The sequence below is a fragment of the Colius striatus genome, chromosome 3, assembly GCF_028858725.1.
Source record: "Colius striatus isolate bColStr4 chromosome 3, bColStr4.1.hap1, whole genome shotgun sequence".
In the NCBI taxonomy this organism is placed as follows: Eukaryota; Metazoa; Chordata; class Aves; order Coliiformes; family Coliidae; genus Colius; species Colius striatus.
Window position 1 is genome coordinate 29,537,092 of NC_084761.1, and position 19,331 is coordinate 29,556,422.

At 35.7% G+C, this 19,331-nt stretch overlaps 1 protein-coding gene across 3 annotated transcripts in view; it reads left to right on the forward strand.

Moving 5' to 3' along the window:
• Positions 1-1,864, forward strand: part of PCDH10 (protocadherin 10) — a 32,171-nt gene extending 30,307 nt beyond the window's left edge. For 2 of the 3 annotated variants that reach the window (XM_061992629.1, XM_061992630.1), the window contains one exon: positions 1,437-1,463. Coding sequence is in view for 1 of the 3 variants with exons in the window: in XM_061992631.1 (XP_061848615.1) it covers positions 1,437-1,456 (20 nt within the window). In the remaining 2 variants the exon portion in view is untranslated. Of the gene's footprint in view, positions 1-1,436 lie in introns of all 3 variants that reach the window. The other variant, XM_061992631.1, reaches the window with a different exon arrangement.
• The last annotated feature ends 17,467 nt before the right edge of the window (positions 1,865-19,331 follow it).

Here is a 19,331-nt window from a genome sequence, read left to right on the forward strand (position 1 = left end):
ATATTTTGAAAGATACCTAGGAACATGACTGGTCTGATCATATTCTGCATCCAAACATCATGAAGATTCTGATCTCATTAATCTTAACTACAACGTTAAAAATTGCACCTTGCGGAAGCCTTTAAAAATCCTTCCTAATGTAATACAGAATTGAAATAGACAAAAATAATATATTAGATGTTTTAATTTTAATGTTAATAACGTGTCTGGCAATTGTGTGTGTGTTGAACAGATAGCTTACACATAAATGTTTTTCACATTTTTCTGTGTGCATCCTGTGGCGTAGGCGGCCTAGATTAGACCAACATACAACACCCTTGCTATCATTTTTCTGTAAGTAATCTAACTTCCCTGTGATACAGTACATACATCTCATGTGTTTCCTAGTGAATATATATAGTGAATAAGTATGGCTAATGTATATATTTATGTTAAATGGAATGGAGACTGGATGTGTTTGTGTATCAGCATGCAAGCATCAACATGCATATATGGATGGCTTGATTCCAAGTTTCAGTCTAAAGTTAAGATTCCTTTTTGGTTTAGTTGTAACACTTCATGCACAAAAATATACTGAATTTCAGATGGGGATTTAGTTGACTTGGAGCTAAGGTAAACCCTGATTTTATCATTACAAGCTTTACTAAACAATAATGGTGCCAATGATGCTGATAATAATAATGATAATACTTCAGCAAGTGAGTTAGTTCCCTGTCTCAACTTCATGTGTGACTGAGATCAGAATTTAATCCAGGCTCTTCTTGAAAGCTAGTACAAATCATTTGTTACCTTTGCTCCCAATTATAGTTAAAATAGCCAGTGTCTTGAGGTAATAGAGCTACCACAGCTGGTGGATTAGGATATGAGTTTGCTAATGCATTGACCTTCTTCATCTGAGTAACACAAGTTAATTTCCAGCCCGACAGTAAATGCTGAAATTTGAATTGCAGCACTAATGCACCATTTTTACGTCTCTGTCAGACCAGACTAAAGGGTCATTTGGTGATGAGGCTAATGGTTCACTTTGAAAGAGAAGGAATCTTATGAATCATTGTGGGATTCTAGATCTTACTTCAAAAAACAAGCAGAACTAGGAAAAAATAGGCTTGGAAATTCCAGTAATATTGAACATGCAAGTCTGTTTGCCTTGTTCTTATACTGATTCTGTATAGGCACATTGGAATCCTTGCCATGTCATGTTAGACAGAAAAATAAAACATCATCTGAAGTTTGGGTTTCGAGCTATCAGACCTCAAAAAGACTTTTCTCTGAGAAGTGAATCAACATTAAACTGTTGGCTACAATGGGAATTTTAAGTGATGGTGACAAGTTTTGATTGTTTCTCTACCCTCTAAGAAGCACTAAACCTAGGAACTATTGGAGATTGATTTTTTTTTTTTTTTTCTCTCAGAAGTGTCTTTCTTTCTTTCCTGCAGCACGGAAAAGGATATGCTAGTCACTTCTACAGGACTTACCTGAAGCAGCATGATTTGCACAAAAGTCGACCAACAAAAAGCATCAACTTTCAACTTCATTATCTTGGCCATCCAGTTCTGTGTAACTGAAGGATTTGTGTGCTGTTGGAGACATCATGGCCAACAATAGGACCTAATTGCTCTCAGCAGGCCTGAGAAATGAGTTGAAATGTGTAGAACTGTAGAAACTTCAGAGGCAACTGATCTTGCCTCTCTGATCAGTGTGTGCCTGTTTACAGCACTATATATCTTTCTCGCTCCAAAATGTCACTGAGCCCTTTAGATGTTTATATTCACCACAAGAAGCCAATCGTACAGATAAAAGAAATGTGCATTATAAATGCAATATCACTGTTTTAAACTTGACTGTTTTATATTATTTTTGTGTGATCAAGTGTTCCCAAACTATTCCAACTTTACAAGAGAGATTGTGATCATATTCTTTTCACCTGTGGGTCATAAAAATGTTGTTAATCTGAAGACCCACAAAATTATCAAAGACATTCTGTAGTTTATACACCGTGTTGCAAAGTGTTTACTGTACTATTTCAAAGCTTCTAAATAAATATAATATATATATTATATTATATATAATTTTCCGAAAAACGTGGTACAACTTAGTTGATTTTTAAATGGATTCATACAGTCACCATACACTAAAGTGAGAAGGTAATTCAGGGTTCCTAAGCTATCCTTGCTAAAAACAAAAATAAAATAAACCTTTAATAGTACTTCCCCAATATTTGTATTTTGGTCAATCCTGTTTTTCTTGTTTGTTTTTTTTGTTTTTTTGGTTTTTTTTTAAAAAGCTGTAAGCAACAACATTTTGTCTAAAAGTTGTAATGAATTTTCAATGCCAAAGATGCAGCTGTCAATATTACCTGAATGAGCGCTATGTACTATCAGAGGTAAAAATCACTCTCCATTATTTTGATTATATTTCTATGGTTTTTAATTTGGAATCATAAGATCTTTTATAAGGCTCTATAAACTCACATGTATATGTTGTTAAAATGAACACTGGGTGTCTGTACATTTTGCAATGTAAGATATAATGTAAGTGAAGTTAAGTATTTTAAGAAAATCATCCCAAACTCATAAATACACATACATGCATACGTATTACACACACACAAACACCCACACATCTCTCTCTGACATAGTTTTGTGAAACTATACAAATATATTGCCTAAAAATATTTCTCTTGTGGCTAGGAATAGTTGTTAATAGAATTCAAATTACAAAGGCAAAATATATGCCAAACTAATGACTCTTTTATCACAAAGGAGATTTGAAATTAGGATCATGGCACATTCTCAGCTGACCCTTCTCCCATTGGAGTAAACAGGGGGTAGCTACCATCTTTGTTGGGAAAAGGATTAAGTCGTTACATATAGTCTTTATGTTCTGTAATAATTCTGTGGTCTGAAACGGTATCTTAGAGCATTTCTTTTCTATGAAATATTGAAAAAGGTAAAATTTCAAAGGTAAAGTTTAAAGTTACTTTCATGTCCATGGAGTTTAAGTACTATTTACTAAATGTAAAAATCTAGTAAAATGTTTTTTTCTTTTTTTTTCTTTTTGTATTGTGTTTCTTTCCCCACTGTATGTCAAATATTGAAAACAAGTGAGAAAACACTATCAACCAATGTCTAGTCAAATTTGAACAAACTCAATATTAAGTAAGATAAGAGAAAACCTCTCATTCATTGTAGTGAAATTTGGATCATGTCATTACATAGAAGCTCTGATATTCCCACCAATGCTGCCACAGGATGAATGTTTGAGATGCTGAATTTAGCCACTTCTATGCTATACTGGAGTTAGGGTTTTTTCCCTTTCTTGTTTTTGTTTATTTGTTTGTAATGACAGTTTCTATTAGATAGAAGTACATAAATAATCTGTATGGAAAGCATCTTGCTATTCATCCAAACAAGACTCCTTTTTACTCCTGTAAAAACAACTGCTGGACTGAGCCCTGAAGTTGTTGATTTAATACTCCAAATGAACAAAAAAAATTGCGTGTTAAATACTTTTAATACATAAATCTAGCACATTTGTAGAACTAAAAACATTTTGTGTATAAATGTGTATATTATACAATACACAATCAAAAAAACCCTACCATCAATAGCTCTTGATTTGTGCAAACACAACAGTGAAATGTTTCTCTAGCTGTAGTTAGCGGGACTTTTAGTCACCCACAGGCTTTGTTAATTTTATGAAGAAATGCAATGAAATTTGTAACAACTATTTAATTTAAAAGAGTTAGTTAAATTCTTGTTTCTGCTGCAAAAAAATCCTTGCCCTTCTAAGAAGCATTTTTTTTCTTTATTTCCAAGTATCTCTTAAGCATTAGACATGTACTGTAAATTAAGGTTGATTTTAGTGTTTGGGAGAAGAAGGAGATGCTTTTCCTTTCTATTTCATGGACAGTTGAAGTGTTTTTTGCATACTATTTTTTTATGAAAAACTTAACCATATCATATGCTGTAATTCATTTCCATAGGTGAGCTCTCTCCATGAACATACCCATTTATTTCATTATTTTATTTTTTGTTTTTAATGTTAAATAGACATTGGTCCACATCTGCACAGAAATCCCTCGGAGTTCATTGGGAGAGTCCCAGAGGGAACTACTACAGAATGCATAACTGTTGAGGAAAAGAAATTTTTGAAGTACTACAGCCTGACCTCCCAAAATATTTAAAGACATAGCTTTTGCTGATTTCTCTAGCTCACTGTGAATTTCAGCGTGATCACTGTTGATGGCACAAGCTCTAGGACAAATTAAAAACCAGTACATAGCTGCTGTGTTCCTGGAGAAATGCTGAGAAGTATATTGAGCAGTACAGAAGCTCAATTTCTCCCATTTCTTTCTTTTAGTGGGGAAGGTAACCTGTTGCATCCAGACAGCTCCCATTGAAATTGTCTTGTTCAGCATGTCTCACACATTGGATTCATGCTACTAGGTGCCTATCTGCAGTGATAGGTATGTAAATGCCTTTAAACACTAGTTTTTGTATTTGCCTCTTTAAGCATATATGATGCAAATGTGTGAGGACTCTGATTTGCATATTTATCACAAAAGTAAACTCAAGTAGACAGAAAATGTTTAGATTGGATGTTAAGGAGAAATTTCAGTACTCGTAAGCTGAGATAAAGAAGGTTCTGAAATCTCCTTCATTATAGATTTTCAAAAATGGTTCAAAAAATACCTGTCAGGGATGATTTAAGTGTACTTAAACTTGCCTCAGAGAAAAAGCATGGACGAACCTCTCAGTCCTGTTGTTCTCTAATCTTCCTAGTAGGGCATGCCAGTCTTTGGAGGATGTGATCTGTACACAGCTGTAGGAATAACAATGTTCTATCCTTCAATTAGGTATCAGAAGCAATATTTAGTGTTTAAATTTACAATTTATGAGCATAATAGAAAAAGCTGTCTGTGTGAAAACTGTCTTTGGATTACAGTTCCAGCACAGAAGATGGGATGTTGTACAGAATAACAAAATGGAATCAGACTTTTTTTTCTTTCTTTTTTTTTTTTAAATGCAAGTCCTGATTTAGATACATAGCAATGGATTTCTAAGTAGCTAACATATTCTGAACCACACTTTAGTTTCTTCCAGATGGGTTCTTCCAAAACTTAGAAATAGTTAAACATTTCACTATTGAAATAAAATTCCAATTATTGAAAGTTTTTACTAAGCTGCCTGAAGGAAGGAAGGAAGGAAGGAAGGACGGTATTTCCATTAATATGCTCTCAACTGATTTGAATAGGTGTAGTAGTTTTTCAACAGTATTTTTGCAGAATTATGTAGAATGACAATGCCCAGATAAATACAATTTGTAAACACGATTCTTCCTGGTTTTTAGTCACTATATGTGTGTGGGGATGGAGATAACATGCTTGTGTGTATAATAATAGTTGAAAATCTGGCAAATTGCCACTGGATTTTTTCTTACAGGAATACACATCTAGCAGTAAATGCAAAGAGGTGGACAGAAATGCATTTATGGCACTACAAAGTTAGACTTGTTCCTTAGTATAGAATGGAGTTTGGAGATTTGAGTTCAGTCCCTTCTTCATATATTAAACCCACAATGAAGCATGCATTTCAGTATTTGAATTTCAAAATTTTACCTGCTCATAGCAGGATTCTTTTTCCTTTTTTTAAGTACTCTCATTCCTCAGGGTAAAGAGTGGATAACTAGATAGTCTTCCTAGGTTGATAAATTGTCATTGTAGTTTTGCAAGGCTGTTGAATATTTGTATGTCTTACATGGAGAAAGCTGATCATATCCTGCCATTGTTCTGTGTTCAAGTCTCAAGTTTTATGGCATTGGGACTTTTGAATTAAAACCTATTTCAAGGTGTAGGGGCCAAAATAAGCATCTTTGATAGACATCTAGTTATAGCAATTTGAAAAAACATTAGCATCAGATGCCTATAAAGAATACAAAGTAGTTTATTTTATTTGCAGTAAGTAATGTAAAAGACAGTCAGTGAGACTTTATTATAATAAATAAAGGAAAAGTCTGAAACTGTGAGTTAAATCCGTTGCACTGATCCCTACAATCAAAGCTCAAACTCTTCTTAAAGAGCTCCTGCATTTTATTTTGTCTTTGATCTGCTAATCTGTCTTGATATGAAATGGATATATATATATATATATATATAAACAAATACATCCATTAAAATCCATTGTTGAGCATCTATGTTTTTGTAGATATCCTCATATGTGAGAAATGAGCAAGAACTAACTTGGATAGCTTTCTTGAATTTAAATTGTTTTTGAATTTGAATTTGTTAATAAAGTTCATGATATTGACAGACATCAGGAAAAATGAAATCTATGTGGGTGTAGTTCTCCAGAAGGCAAATGCTTCATTTAGAAAACATCCTGTCAAAAATGTGTAAATGTGAGTGATGGAAATCTTGCTGAGTCAAGATGAAACATACTGTGCTAAAGCTTTCTTGTTCACTATGTCAGCACTAATTAAAGTGCCCTCTGGATGTTAACCAATTTAGTCAATCATTTTAGTAAAATATTTTAGTCAAAAGTGTTAAACAGGTTCAGGTAATTTTTACTGTTCTCACTAAAGAGACCTGAAAGACAAAAAGTGAATATATACTGAAGCATTTATGTATATTCTACAACATGGAAAATTCAGTTAAGCCAAACAAGTAATGAAACAGTATGTTTCCAAATAAATGCACTTCAAAGCTTAAAGTTCATCTGATGCTCATCTTAAAAGCGTATTTTGAATAACTCATCTTTGAGTTGCACTAATAATGGAGAGTAATGTATTGTGTAACAAAGCCTTATGACAACATGATAAAGGGAATGTAACCAAACCAACCTTAAGTTTTAAAAGTCTTGGATCCAAACATTCAGGTTGCAAAACTGAACTGTATTTTATATGCATCAGAGCCTAATTCCATTAAAGGCAATGGCCCACAGTGATTTGAAGGAAAGCAAAAGGAAGTTTTCATTTCTTTCTTTATGCACATGCATTTTTAAGCAAGAGCAGCCTACAATGAAATTATTTGACACCAGAGAAAGGGAAACTTCACTAGATGTGGTTTTACCAAGCTTGGCAATCAAGTTTGGAAATTTGGACGTGGCTATGTTTCAGTTTACAACAGATATGATTCTAGTATTTTTATCTCAAAGCAAAATAACACAGGAAGTTAAATGATATCGCTATTCAGATTTTCTAAGAAGACGAAGACAGAAAGGCAGTCATGAAAAGATAGGTTCATGTTTTTACTATGCAGAAGGGCAGAGAATTAAAAATTCATTGGAGCAGAGTATTCTTGCACTGCTATATCTGTTGGTTGAAAATATGAGCAAACCAAACAGAAAATAGTAGCGTCAACAATGAATGTTTCAGCAAGTTTTGCTTTGGAAGGTAACAGATCCTATGCACATTATCACCTCTCAGATACAGACTGAAAGATGTTTCCTATTATTTTTTCTTGTCTAGTTTTCACCTCAGTGTGGATGATATTCCCATTTGATGAGAATATAACAGCAAAAAGACCTAGATGAAGTCTGATGTCAGAATTACCTACTAATTCCATCCCCATTACCACACCTTTTCTAGACAAGTATCAGAATAATTTAGAGCAGAAACTTTATAGGATGCTGCCAGAAGTCAAGAAAAAGGAAAAAAAAAAAGGAGAGAGAAGGTTCTCTGCTTTTCCTAGTCTTACAGATTACATTAATTGGTACTTAAATAGTACTTTGTTCAGGAACATAAATATCATGAAAGATTTCACCATGGGAGCAATATATTTGTTGTGGCTTATGTTATCCGCAAAAAAAAATGATTAAGGCAAGCAAACATCCTCCTACTCAGCCCCCTGAAGATGAGGCTGAATGATGCCCTTGGAGCTCACGGCCATTCAGTTTTTGTAAGAGGCTTGGTATGATTTATACTCTTACTGTCATCAAAGAAAGAGAAGAGAGAGAGAGCTGAAGTAAAAGATGGTTAATTAAGATAACCTAGGGAGAAAATGCAATATACCCTGTAATGATATCGTTAAACCTTACTGAGCTTCTGGAAACGATCTATTAAAAATTAAACAAACAAACAAAACCCCTCAAAAAATAAATCCAATTCTTGACACTCCAAGTACAGATTTAAATTGGATCAATCACAGATGAGTTGAAAAATAATGGCATGTAAATTATCATATTCTTTCTTACATCTGTTTCCAGGAGACAGTGGAGGACTGGCTCAGCATTCAGCACCTCCCTGGGCCCTGGCTAGCATGGCAGGGAGCCTCACAGCTCTTGACAGGATGGGGGCACCCTTGGTTGCACTGGTGCCAAGACAGCCCTGAGCCCCTCAAATCAAACCCCTTCTGTACCAGATATTATATTCTGCTTCAAACGCTACATTTTAATGGATGCTACTTCATTGTGCTTTTGACCATTTATGTCAGCAGTTTTTTTGGGGTTCCTGGCATCACATACAGTAAAGTAATAGATATACCAATCTAACTTTTAAATTGTACCTTTATAAATGGAGTTCAGTTAGCCCTTAATTAATTAATTAAATAATTAATATTAAGGCCTCCAGGTTTAATTTTTCTACTTTAATTCCTGTTGTCACTTCCTGTGTGACAACATAAGAATGAATTTCATTATTAATGAAATAAAATTTTTGTTTATTTAGCAAATCTAATCCAAGAAGTACCACTTATCCAGAAAAAAAAAATCCAGACAAAAGCAGGTACTTTACTTTTTTGGTTTTTTAACATAAATGATTTCCAGGCTTCCCACTCTTCAGGGATAAAAGCATGAAAGGCAGTATCAGAAAATAAATCTGTAGTAAACTGAAAATCACTGTTTACTTGTTAGATATTTAATTCTTTATTTGCAGTGAAACCTACAATTTCATTGAACAGGTTGTTAATATTCACAGATTTAATTTTGTTTCTAGAGAAAACAAAACCAAACTCAAAAATCTTACTATTCTCATCCAAAGAATAATCTTGAGCACTGGAAAACCTATTCATAATCAGGGACTGAAAACTATCTGTTTTAAAGTTAGATTTATATTTACTGCTGTTCTGTGCACTTTACATCTTTTATTAGAAAGCAAAATCCACTCCAGTGTTATGACAGATGTCTGTATCACTATCCTTATTTTACTGAAGCATAATTGAGAAATTTCATAATACAATTTATTGCAGAGGTGAGAATAGAACCCAGTTTCCAAATCAAAATAATTAGAAAAAAAACACCACCACAACAGTGATTATAATATAAAATGATGGAAAACCACATGGGTGCTACAATACTGAGATCTCCCTCCATACAGATTAATGAGCTAACTAGTAGTCTAGAGAGCAATATGTATTTTGGTGCCCTTGGTCTCTCTGTCAAAAGAATACATAATTATTCTTTGCAAAATGGGACAGCTTCAAAGAGAAACGTAAAGAACTCTTCATCTTTCCACTCAGAGCCTAAATCCTTTTGGATTTGATGATTATGGAGGGTTGGGGAAGGAAAATTGGGTCTAGATCACATCATATAAAAGAATTTGTCCTCCGTAGCCAACATGATAGGCAAATACTATGATCAGTATGGTATAAAAAGGGCCTCTATCAGCATTTCTTTCCCTTGTAGTTTTCTATTCAATACGTCTTCCCAGAACACCTAAAAATAGGATTCTATTTTGTTAAGATTTTAAAGACTAAATACCTAAGGTTTCCAGAGCATATGGTATGAGTTTGGGAATATATTTTCAGAGAAATCTGTATTCAGTTCTGTCCATCTCAGACAATTTCTGCATCAACTTAGAAGAGTTTATAAAACAGCAAGTTGGAGGATTATCTCCTGTTTTGCTATTCTACTCTACAAAAGCATTTAGAGATATCTCAGTCCAGGAACTAGGTACATATGTCACCTTCTACAGCTAATCACTGATAAAATATTGACTCATTCACTTCCTTTCCAATGAGTATTTAGTATAAAAAATTTTGCTCAGTAGGTATTTGTAGATGGCACACAGAGTGATACCAGGCATATAACAGAACCATTATAGAGCTTGCTCTCTTACTAAAGGGAGAGATCAAGAGAGCAAACCATACCTCACATGTTAGTTATATAGATGAACGTATTATCAGAAAATATTCAGATAAAACGGTAGTAAGGGTAGTCTAAAAATTATACACTAACAGAGTGCAGTACTGGGAAGGATTTACCTGGTATTGATCTGGCAGAAGTTGAAAAGTTCAGAGATTCTGGACAACTGGATAAATTTCCTGAAGGTAAATCTTTCCTAAGTCATCTGATTGATGACAACAGAATTACTGTTCCAGTTAAGTTCTTAAGTTAAAATAAACTTTTCTGTTTCCCTGGGATAAGTTCTTGCACACTGGCATTACAAACCAGAAAGAAAGAGAAAAATTAAAAGAAGAATATAGCTTACAGGATTGTTGGAATAATAAAAAAAAAGGATTTACTCTCAAAATAAAAATAAAATATTCCTTTTTCCAGCCTCTTTGGAATTTCTCTTTTACTCGCTCCTCTGATTCCCTTGGACTCCTTTGATGGCCTCAGACATCCTGGGGCTGCATCTCACACTGTTTCCCCTCACCAGGCCTGATGCTGACCTCCACCTGTGGGCCAATGTTTCAGCAATTCCTCAGCCCAGCCTTGTCCCCAGGGAGGTGCTCAGTGCGCGGTACTAGGATTGTCTCCAGCCACTCTCTGCCTGCCTTCCTCCTGACTGGGATAGTGGGATGGGCCCTGCTCTGATGCCCCCAGGGAGTGCCCAGTCCCAAGGAATCCCCTAGCCCCTCAGTACCCTGACATTGAGAGGTGATAATTTCCAATTCTTCTGCCTTGCTGCGAGATCAGCACATTGAGTGCCACTACCAACACATGTTTACCCATCCTTACAGTTCTTACTGTACTAATGCTGTTGTAAAAGAGAGGTTCCAAAGTGGATGGAAAAAAGAATATTTCATTTTGAGTTGTATTGATAATTTTATTTCATCGATGTTATGTTGTTGTAAAATACTAGAGTATTTAGATTGCAGAACAATGGCTGTTTCAAATAAATCAAACAAGAACATTTCCTGTGCATATGTTGTCACTAATGTTATTCAAGGTCCTTGTTTTATCTTCTTAGTCTTAATTTGCTCTTACAAAGAAAAATTGTGCACCTATAACAGTTCTGTCTCTCTCCCCAATCTCCTCCTCCTTTAAGACATTTAACTTGTCCTGCCAGTGCCTTGAACAAGTAAGATAGTGAAAAAAAATGCAGGAGACATATGAAAATAAATTTATTTGAAGAATTTTTTATGCTTGTTGGGTGCAGGTAAATTGTACTTCAACAGCAGTTTAGTCTAAATAAACAAGGAGAATAAAGGTAGCTTAGTGTGTATTTGTATAATTCCAGTCTACCACAGGTGAACATCTTGCCCTGCCAGGTCCATTGTAAAGAATGTAAATTGACCCATTCATTAAAATATCAAACATCTATGTAGAGCTACAATTTTATAGCTGAGTGAGTATACATAAATAATCAATGAATGCAAACTGAGTTAAAAAGTGAGATACAGACTTGTCCTCTTAAAGTCATAGCAAAGAACTCAGAACTTAAGAAGAAATGAGATAATGTAAATTGGTATATGAACTATCACTCTGCGCTCATTATATAAGCCAATTACACCCAAAGTTTGTCAATTTTTTTCAGCAGCTATCCAGACTATATTGCTTCTAGACTATATTGCTAGAAATAAAGATCTCTCCTCGTTCCCATTTTATTCCCACGATTTGTGTTTCCTTAGGGCTTTTGAAGAAGAAAGAGGAGAGGGAGAGACTGTTCTGCCGTGCTACTGGTGAGAATACCTCTCTGGATTGATCTTGTATTTTAACACCCTGTGTATTCCCCCTGCACTTATTCAACACACAGAAGCTAAACTGGGAGAAAATTACTTTCTTAAAAGATCAAAATCTCAGAAGGCTTTGAAACCTTAAATAATATGGAAGATCACAAGAAGCCTATTCAAGTTAGAGGAATATTCTCATCACTTTGAATTATATCAGTACCATCCTTCTCTTTATTGCCCTTAGAATACGTGGAGTAGAAGACAAAATGGCATAACAAATGACACTCTGTGGCCTGCTAATTTCTGGCTGCCATTTGTATGTTAAAATCACCAGCAGCTGTCACAGACAGAAAAAGAGGTAGTGTTGGAGGAGGTAAACATTCACAAGGAAAAATGAGAGCTTGATTCCTCAGAGGATGAAAACAAAACAAAATAGAAATGGAGTGGTATAGACAATACAAGTGGTGAATGAGTAACTCACAATGTTGCAAAAGAAATATGTAAGTGCCTTATAAGGATCACTTACATATCTTAGTACTTCTGCCTGAATTTGTGTTATGTATTGACTCTCAAAAAGTGAATGGAAAACATTTTTAAATGTCAGGCTTTTTTTTTTTTGTTAGGATTGTTTACATGTGTTTGTGTCCTACAATAATTAATACAACAAGCAAAAGTTTAGAGTTTCAGATGGTAACAACTGACTCTCACATTTGGGGAATGACACCATCTGCTTCTTAGCACAGTGAGCTCACTTCACTGGGACTTGACCATGGAGATACTTTTTGGTTACCTTTCTCTGAATGAACTGGGAAGCAGGCCATTCCTATGGAACTGTTACTTGGTCTGTACTTGGGCTGAAGAGTGGTTCCTTCACAACAAGAGAAAATAAATTAGTTGTTAAATATTTTTTTTAATTTAAAAATATTTTATGTCTCCAAAGACTGATTTAAAAAATTTCTAAGCAACCAGAGATCAAAGGGTGTCAGATATATGCAACATTTTTCAGAAATCAGTACATTAAAAAAGAGCCCAGATGCAGTATTTCCATTATCCTTATTTCCATCTTTATTCCCATGCTTTCTTTGTTCAACAAACACAGGACACATTTACAAATGTCTGTTGGGAAGATACTGTGAATTTTTCTTCCTCCCTTAGTTGCCTATTTATGCAATCCATGCTGAGTACTGTTTTACAGGTAGAATCTTATGCATGAAACAGCGTCAAATTCCTCTTGCTTGTAGATTGGGTACCTTTCAACAGATTGATTCTCACCTGCTACATCTGTGAGCACTTCACTGGAAAGTGTTTTTCCTTGATGGCTTGTCATTCTTCAAGAAAGATCTTTCCCTTTTGTTCCTAATCTCTGCACAGTATTGCTTTCACTTTGTTAGGCGGATCACTTCTCCAGAATTCACAATCTTTCTTTAATAAACACATCATCGACAAAATGCTTTCATCTAATCTTTAGATTTTGTAGAGTCTCAAGAAATTATTTTACTTCTTCTACGTGTTTTGCATAAACTTATCAGCAAATCTGTTTACCTATCTCTCAGGCAACTGAAGTTTTAACTTTTTATAAAATCTTTGTTCTTCTCTCAGGTCAGTAACTACTCATCAGGTAGCCTGGACTCTTTGGTAGTGATTTTTTTAACCACTCACCATGACAATGAAAATGATCCTACACAAGCCCAGGGCTCGAACATCGCACTAGTATCCATGTCAAAGAAAAATCTAAGATCTGAAGTTTTATTATACAAATATCTGCACAAGAGTCTTGAATTTTTAAGTTTTAAACTAATTGACACCATCTAATGTCCCTATGCAAAGATACTCGACATTCTGTATTGTGTATAAAAAAGTCACTTGCATGTATCAAAAAAATTCTGGTTCATATTATACGTTATTTGCTGATCAATGAAGTGCATGCAATCTAGCAATATAAAGACAAAATACCTTTTCTTATACTCAGGTTTGGACATCAGATCTTTATTCATCAGTACTGGTAAAACAATCTCACATGGGAGAATCATTTGTAGGCAGAGCCTCTTGTACTAGTGAATACACAAACACACCAATAAAAGATGTCCTCACCCTAACAATCTTAGAGTTTTATTATTAAAGTCACAAGCATATTTAGACAAAAAAAACCAGAGGGAAACAAGGGAAAGTACTCAACAATGAGAAGTGAGAACCTAACCTATACAGTACTGAAATTCAGTTGTATTGCACCAAAGACATGTAGGAAATATGACCTGTTGGCAGAGGATGAGCAAGGATGAATGAAGTTGAAAATTAGAGCTTTTCTTCAAGGAAATATTAAGCTTAGAATTTCAGTACTTGCATAAGACCAAAGATCTGTTTGGAGATTCACAGCCTTCAGAACTAATGAAGACAAAATGCTGAAGTTAAGGTGCAGATGACCTTTTGGAAATTCACAAGTTTGAATTGTGGTGGCGTGTCATAGCCCAGCTCAATCTCATCCAAGTTTAGACATCGACATTAAGTGACCTCATTAGGGTACAGAAGTAAGGTGCTAAATAATACAAGAGAAGGGGGAAGAGTATCAGGGGAAGCTGAAATTGAAGTAGCACTGAAATGACTGCTGGTCCTGCACACCTGGACAAAAGGGAGCTAAAGATCACTGTGCTCCTAATTTTGATGCTTCATTCAAGTACTGAAACTTCAATACAATAAACAGTATAGTAGAAGCCCCATCTTCCTAAGTCCCAAGACAGAGAGTCCCATTCAGTAGCTGTATATTAACCAGAGAAAACTGCATTTTAAAAATTTTGGCTTAAACAAGTAATCGTGTCCTTACATATTGTTCAAAAATTGGTGCCAAGGTTAGACTTCTTACATACCTGGCATGCCTATAGTTTCCCTCCATCCACAGCCCTGGCTGGTTTTCTTCATGTTGCTATTGTGTGTGCAAGGCACATGAGGTGAGAAGTACTGCATGATGGCCTGGTTTGGAGTTCGGTGAACTACATTTAATCACTCTTCTCTCACGGGGATGCACAAGTATCTCTCAGATAATACCTAGACAGCCAGTAGTACTTGAAACTATAATCTGTTGGGGGGCTACTAACAATGAAGATGGAGCTTTTTTACCAGTATTATTTTTTTTTAAATACATTTTAATACTGCTCACCAGTTTTTTAACAGAAGACGGCAGCTAAAGTTTTAAATCAACAACAGAAACTCAAATAGTTACTGCAGTTCATTATTAGCTTGGAAGAAAACAGAGCAGCGATTATTTCCCTAATTGTCCTTAAAGTCGTTATTACATATGCAAGTACAATTTGGTACTCTCCAGAGTCTTTCCCTCATTACACTGTGTGATTCACTAAATTACACGATTGTGATTAGTGCGGCAATCGGTGTCCAAGTGGTATCAGGCAGCTACTGGACGCCTTTTGCAGAGGTCAATTTAATTACATTGTGCATGACAGAAACCAGGCCAACTGAGTATCGCCTTTGCCACCAGCAATTGACACCTGAGTGTTAATGAGCTGGTAATTAAGAGTTGGCACAGACAGGCACATTTTAGTGTTTGGGACTGGGATTACCATATGCTTCAATGCCTCTACCTAAAGGCCTGAAGTTATCTATTTTCTAAAATATAGAAGACTTAAAAATAAAGGTAAATTATGGCATTTGCAAATAAAAAGAAGAAGACACCTTTAATCAGGACTGAATGCTGTCTCTCGTGAACTTCTGAGAAATCCTCTCTTTCTATTTGTAATATTTTTGCTAGCATTTTATTTTTTGTAATGTATGTTCAACAATACATGATCATGCTGGAATTCCCTATAATCAAAAGGATATTTTAAAGTTTGTTTTAAAGTAAACAAATATTGTATTAATTTCACTGTTGTAGTTTGGCCTAGAAATCATAATCAAAACTGAACCCCAATTGAAAAAATCTTTCTTACAATTTAGAAATAAACGCAGAATCTTTCTCAAGAGAAAAACCAAAGTTGGTAAACACTATCAGACATGCATTTTATTACTAAGAAGCTATAAATACAGAAATATTTTTCTTACGTTTCCTGTTTTTTTGCTGATATGCCTAAGTTGTTCCAGTATCTTTGAGGGTCTGGACTTCTGTCATCTGCCATTATTAAAACAAAATCTCATCTTACAGCCTCTTCAAGATATAGCTTTATAGAAAAGTAATATATCTCTGCATTTCTAAACATCGAGGATGCAATTTTTCTAATTGTCAATACTATTTTTAATAGTTTGTGAGGCTCTTCACAGACAAACAATAATTACCAGGCTCTTCCAACAAAAACAGAAAGCTAGGAGTTTGTAGTGTGTCAGCAAAGAAAGGTGAAATAGCTGATTGCCTTTGCAGGAGGCAGCAGGAGAGGTAAAAGGCAGCCTTCATGGTACGAGGGCCTTCATGCTCCTTTGAAAACAAACTCTACATAGTGTCTAAATTTATGAAGAAAAAAGAAGCTGATGAAGGAGACTGTGTATAAGGAGAACTGAATGACCAGCATGAAGGAGAGTGTGATAACAAATTGTGCCGGGGAAGCAGGGAAGAAGACTGGGAAATTAGAGAGAAGGAAAAGCTATAATGGTAAGAAAATCACTTCTGAAATATGATCCCAGAAATATAATTCCCACAAATATTATCCCAGGAAGGAGTTAGAAGGAGAAGCTGTGTGATAGGGAAATCACATCTGAAACATAATTCCAGAAAATCAGTATTACCAGCACTCATGATTATATTGCAAATATTTCAATTTAATTTATTATAATTTTCCTCAACTCCTGTGACTATATGCAGCTCAACTTTAAATTAAAAAAATATACATTTCTAACTGCCAGAGAGATATAAGTCAAGTGCATAAAACAAGTTAGGTAAATTAAAAACACTCCAGTGATTTTTAGCATTTTTATGAGTTTCATGAGGTTAACTCTGCATGTTCATTGTAAGAAATATTATGAATGAACTGATTCCTGTGATGCAGCATATATAGTGTTTGTGCATATAATTCCTGCATTTCAATTTTGTTAAATAACACACTGATAGGATACAATCAAACTGATACATTGTTATACATTTCATTATCATGGTGAAACTTTGTGTTTTTTTGGTGAAGAACTCCTCATGGATGTACCTGTTTTAAAGTCCTCTTCTATATCTCTTTCCCCAACATCTTAAACAACTAGTGTTGCTACAGTCCCTTTCTTCCTCAACAGCCTGCAACAGCCCCTACTAAGAAAGGTGCTTAAGCTCTGGGAATGTCCATCAGAGCCCACTTCAACAAACCCATCCTGCAGGGTGCCTTGAGGTCAACAAGGGACCCTCCGCACACCTCAACTGGCAGCAAGCTTTGAAGCCATGGGCCTCTTGTAGCAGCTACAGTTTTGATTTTATATACGCAGACTGACTCAGTGCAGTGTCTCAGACAATTTTCCAGCGGCTTTACAAATCCACAAACTGTGCACATCAGATGAAAATATATCAACTTTACTGAATCTTAGCTGTGGGATTTACTTCTAATTTTCTTCTTTCGAGGAGTTTGCTTTTTTTCTGCTGAGCCCTCTGTAGGACATAGAGCCTTTTATATGCAGATTGCTATAATTATGCTTTGAAATAGCTTTGAATTCCCAGTGGCTTAAATAGAGAACATGAAAGGGCAAATGTTACACTCAGCTGAAGGATATGAAAGTGGCACCTACATCTGTCTAAAATGAGATATAGGGACGAACTGCTTCTTACACAGCAATATCAGTTCTTGACAGGTTATTGAAGGATATTTGCAGCCACAGAGGCTGTCTCAGGCAGAACAGTAAGGCTGCCTAGGGATAGTTTATCAGCTTACATATTTCTTTTACAATACCAAAAAGTGAGTGGGTGCTAAGTGAGGCAGAAGAAGCAGACCCCACAAAAGATGTAATTGTCCCCACCATCATCTGTCTCTAGGCCTTAAGCAGACACTGTGCTCCTGGGCTGTGGGTGGGCAGCCAGACCACAGCCACTCCAGGTGGTCCCTCATGGCCATGGCTACGATGTTATTTTGTACAATATCGAAATATTATTTTTTTAATACCCCTGCAGCCCAGTAAGCAATCTGCAGCCCAGGATGCCCCTGACCCAAGTCTTGGGGCTACTCTTGCTGTGACTGGAATGGCCTGGAGATGAGGGGCTGAGGGCCAAGGTCTTTCCCATGGGAAGCCTTCTGGCTTTATTATTTATTACTTTATCTTTTTGTTTACATGGAGGGACTACTCTCGTCTGTAACAGACAAGAAGTGCTTAAAACCAGCCTGTAGTATGCCAGGCTAGGGAGGCAGAGGCGGCTCTGGTTTTTTCTGCATGGAGCGTCCACCACTGCCTTGCTGACATGGCTGGCGCTGGGGTGGCAATAAAGAATAAATGGTAAATGTATGTGCCCTGTTCTACATGATGCTATTTTAACTGTGTAAAAACATTAGTTGGGAAAGTACTTGCCTGCTCCATTACCGAAAAGCCATGTACATTCTTCCTGTGAATGGAAATAGCAAGGTCCTTTATATGTAAAGTGTTTTCTCATCTATACATTTTAATGCAGACTGCTAGACTGCTTGCATATATATTCTGGTTTTGTTTAAAGTGTATTAACTATTGAATTGTTGTGGGTATCCTCTGAGTTTGATCAAAAAGCTCCAGGTGGATGGGCTTTGCCTGCTGAGAAGGTAGGGTCAGGTATAGGGGAGGCTCTCCTTAACTGAGGTGTAAAAAATGAAAACCTACAAAGAGCTTTTACCAGAACACCAATGAGGTACTGGTGTAGGCATGGAGCTATGTGGGACAGTGTTCTTGCATCTTATTTCAGGTGCATTTCCCTTCAAGGCTGTGGCAGGTGTTAGACCTCACCACTGGGATTTTTTTGGTTGATAGACAGAAGCCAACTTATGTGCTCTTCTTATTGGTATTGCTCTAAAAATAGAGGCATAATAAATAATGAAATAGAGCTGAGTAGAAAATTATTATTCTGGAGGTAATACTTTGTGAATCTTGAAACTCTTTATTGATGAAGGATTTTTTTTTTTAAATTAGGATAAAACAACAAGAAATATGCTTTGACTAAGCACAGGCTGAAATTGAAGAACTTAAAAGTTTCTCTGTCATGGTCAAGTGTGGGGATGACTGTGTACAAGCTTTGGCAATATCATCCCCCCCACCGCCCTTCTTTTAAATTCCACCTTCATGGTAAGTCTCTGCCTTGATATAGCTCGTTTGAAGACTTTAATGGATAGACCAGTTGAAAACCTTCATTTTCATTCAGTGCTTGAAAATGGATTGTCTGTGTTCAGAGGTTATAAAGGAATGAAGAGAAAATTGAATATACATTAGGATTTGTTTGTGTTATGGCTGGATGGGTTTAACTGGTATTACTGAATTGGCTGTTCTTGTTTGGTATGGCTTGGAGATGGCACAGAAAATTGTGGTAGTTCTGGATATTTGAGAAGTGTTTTAATTCTTTATAGATGTTGAAAAT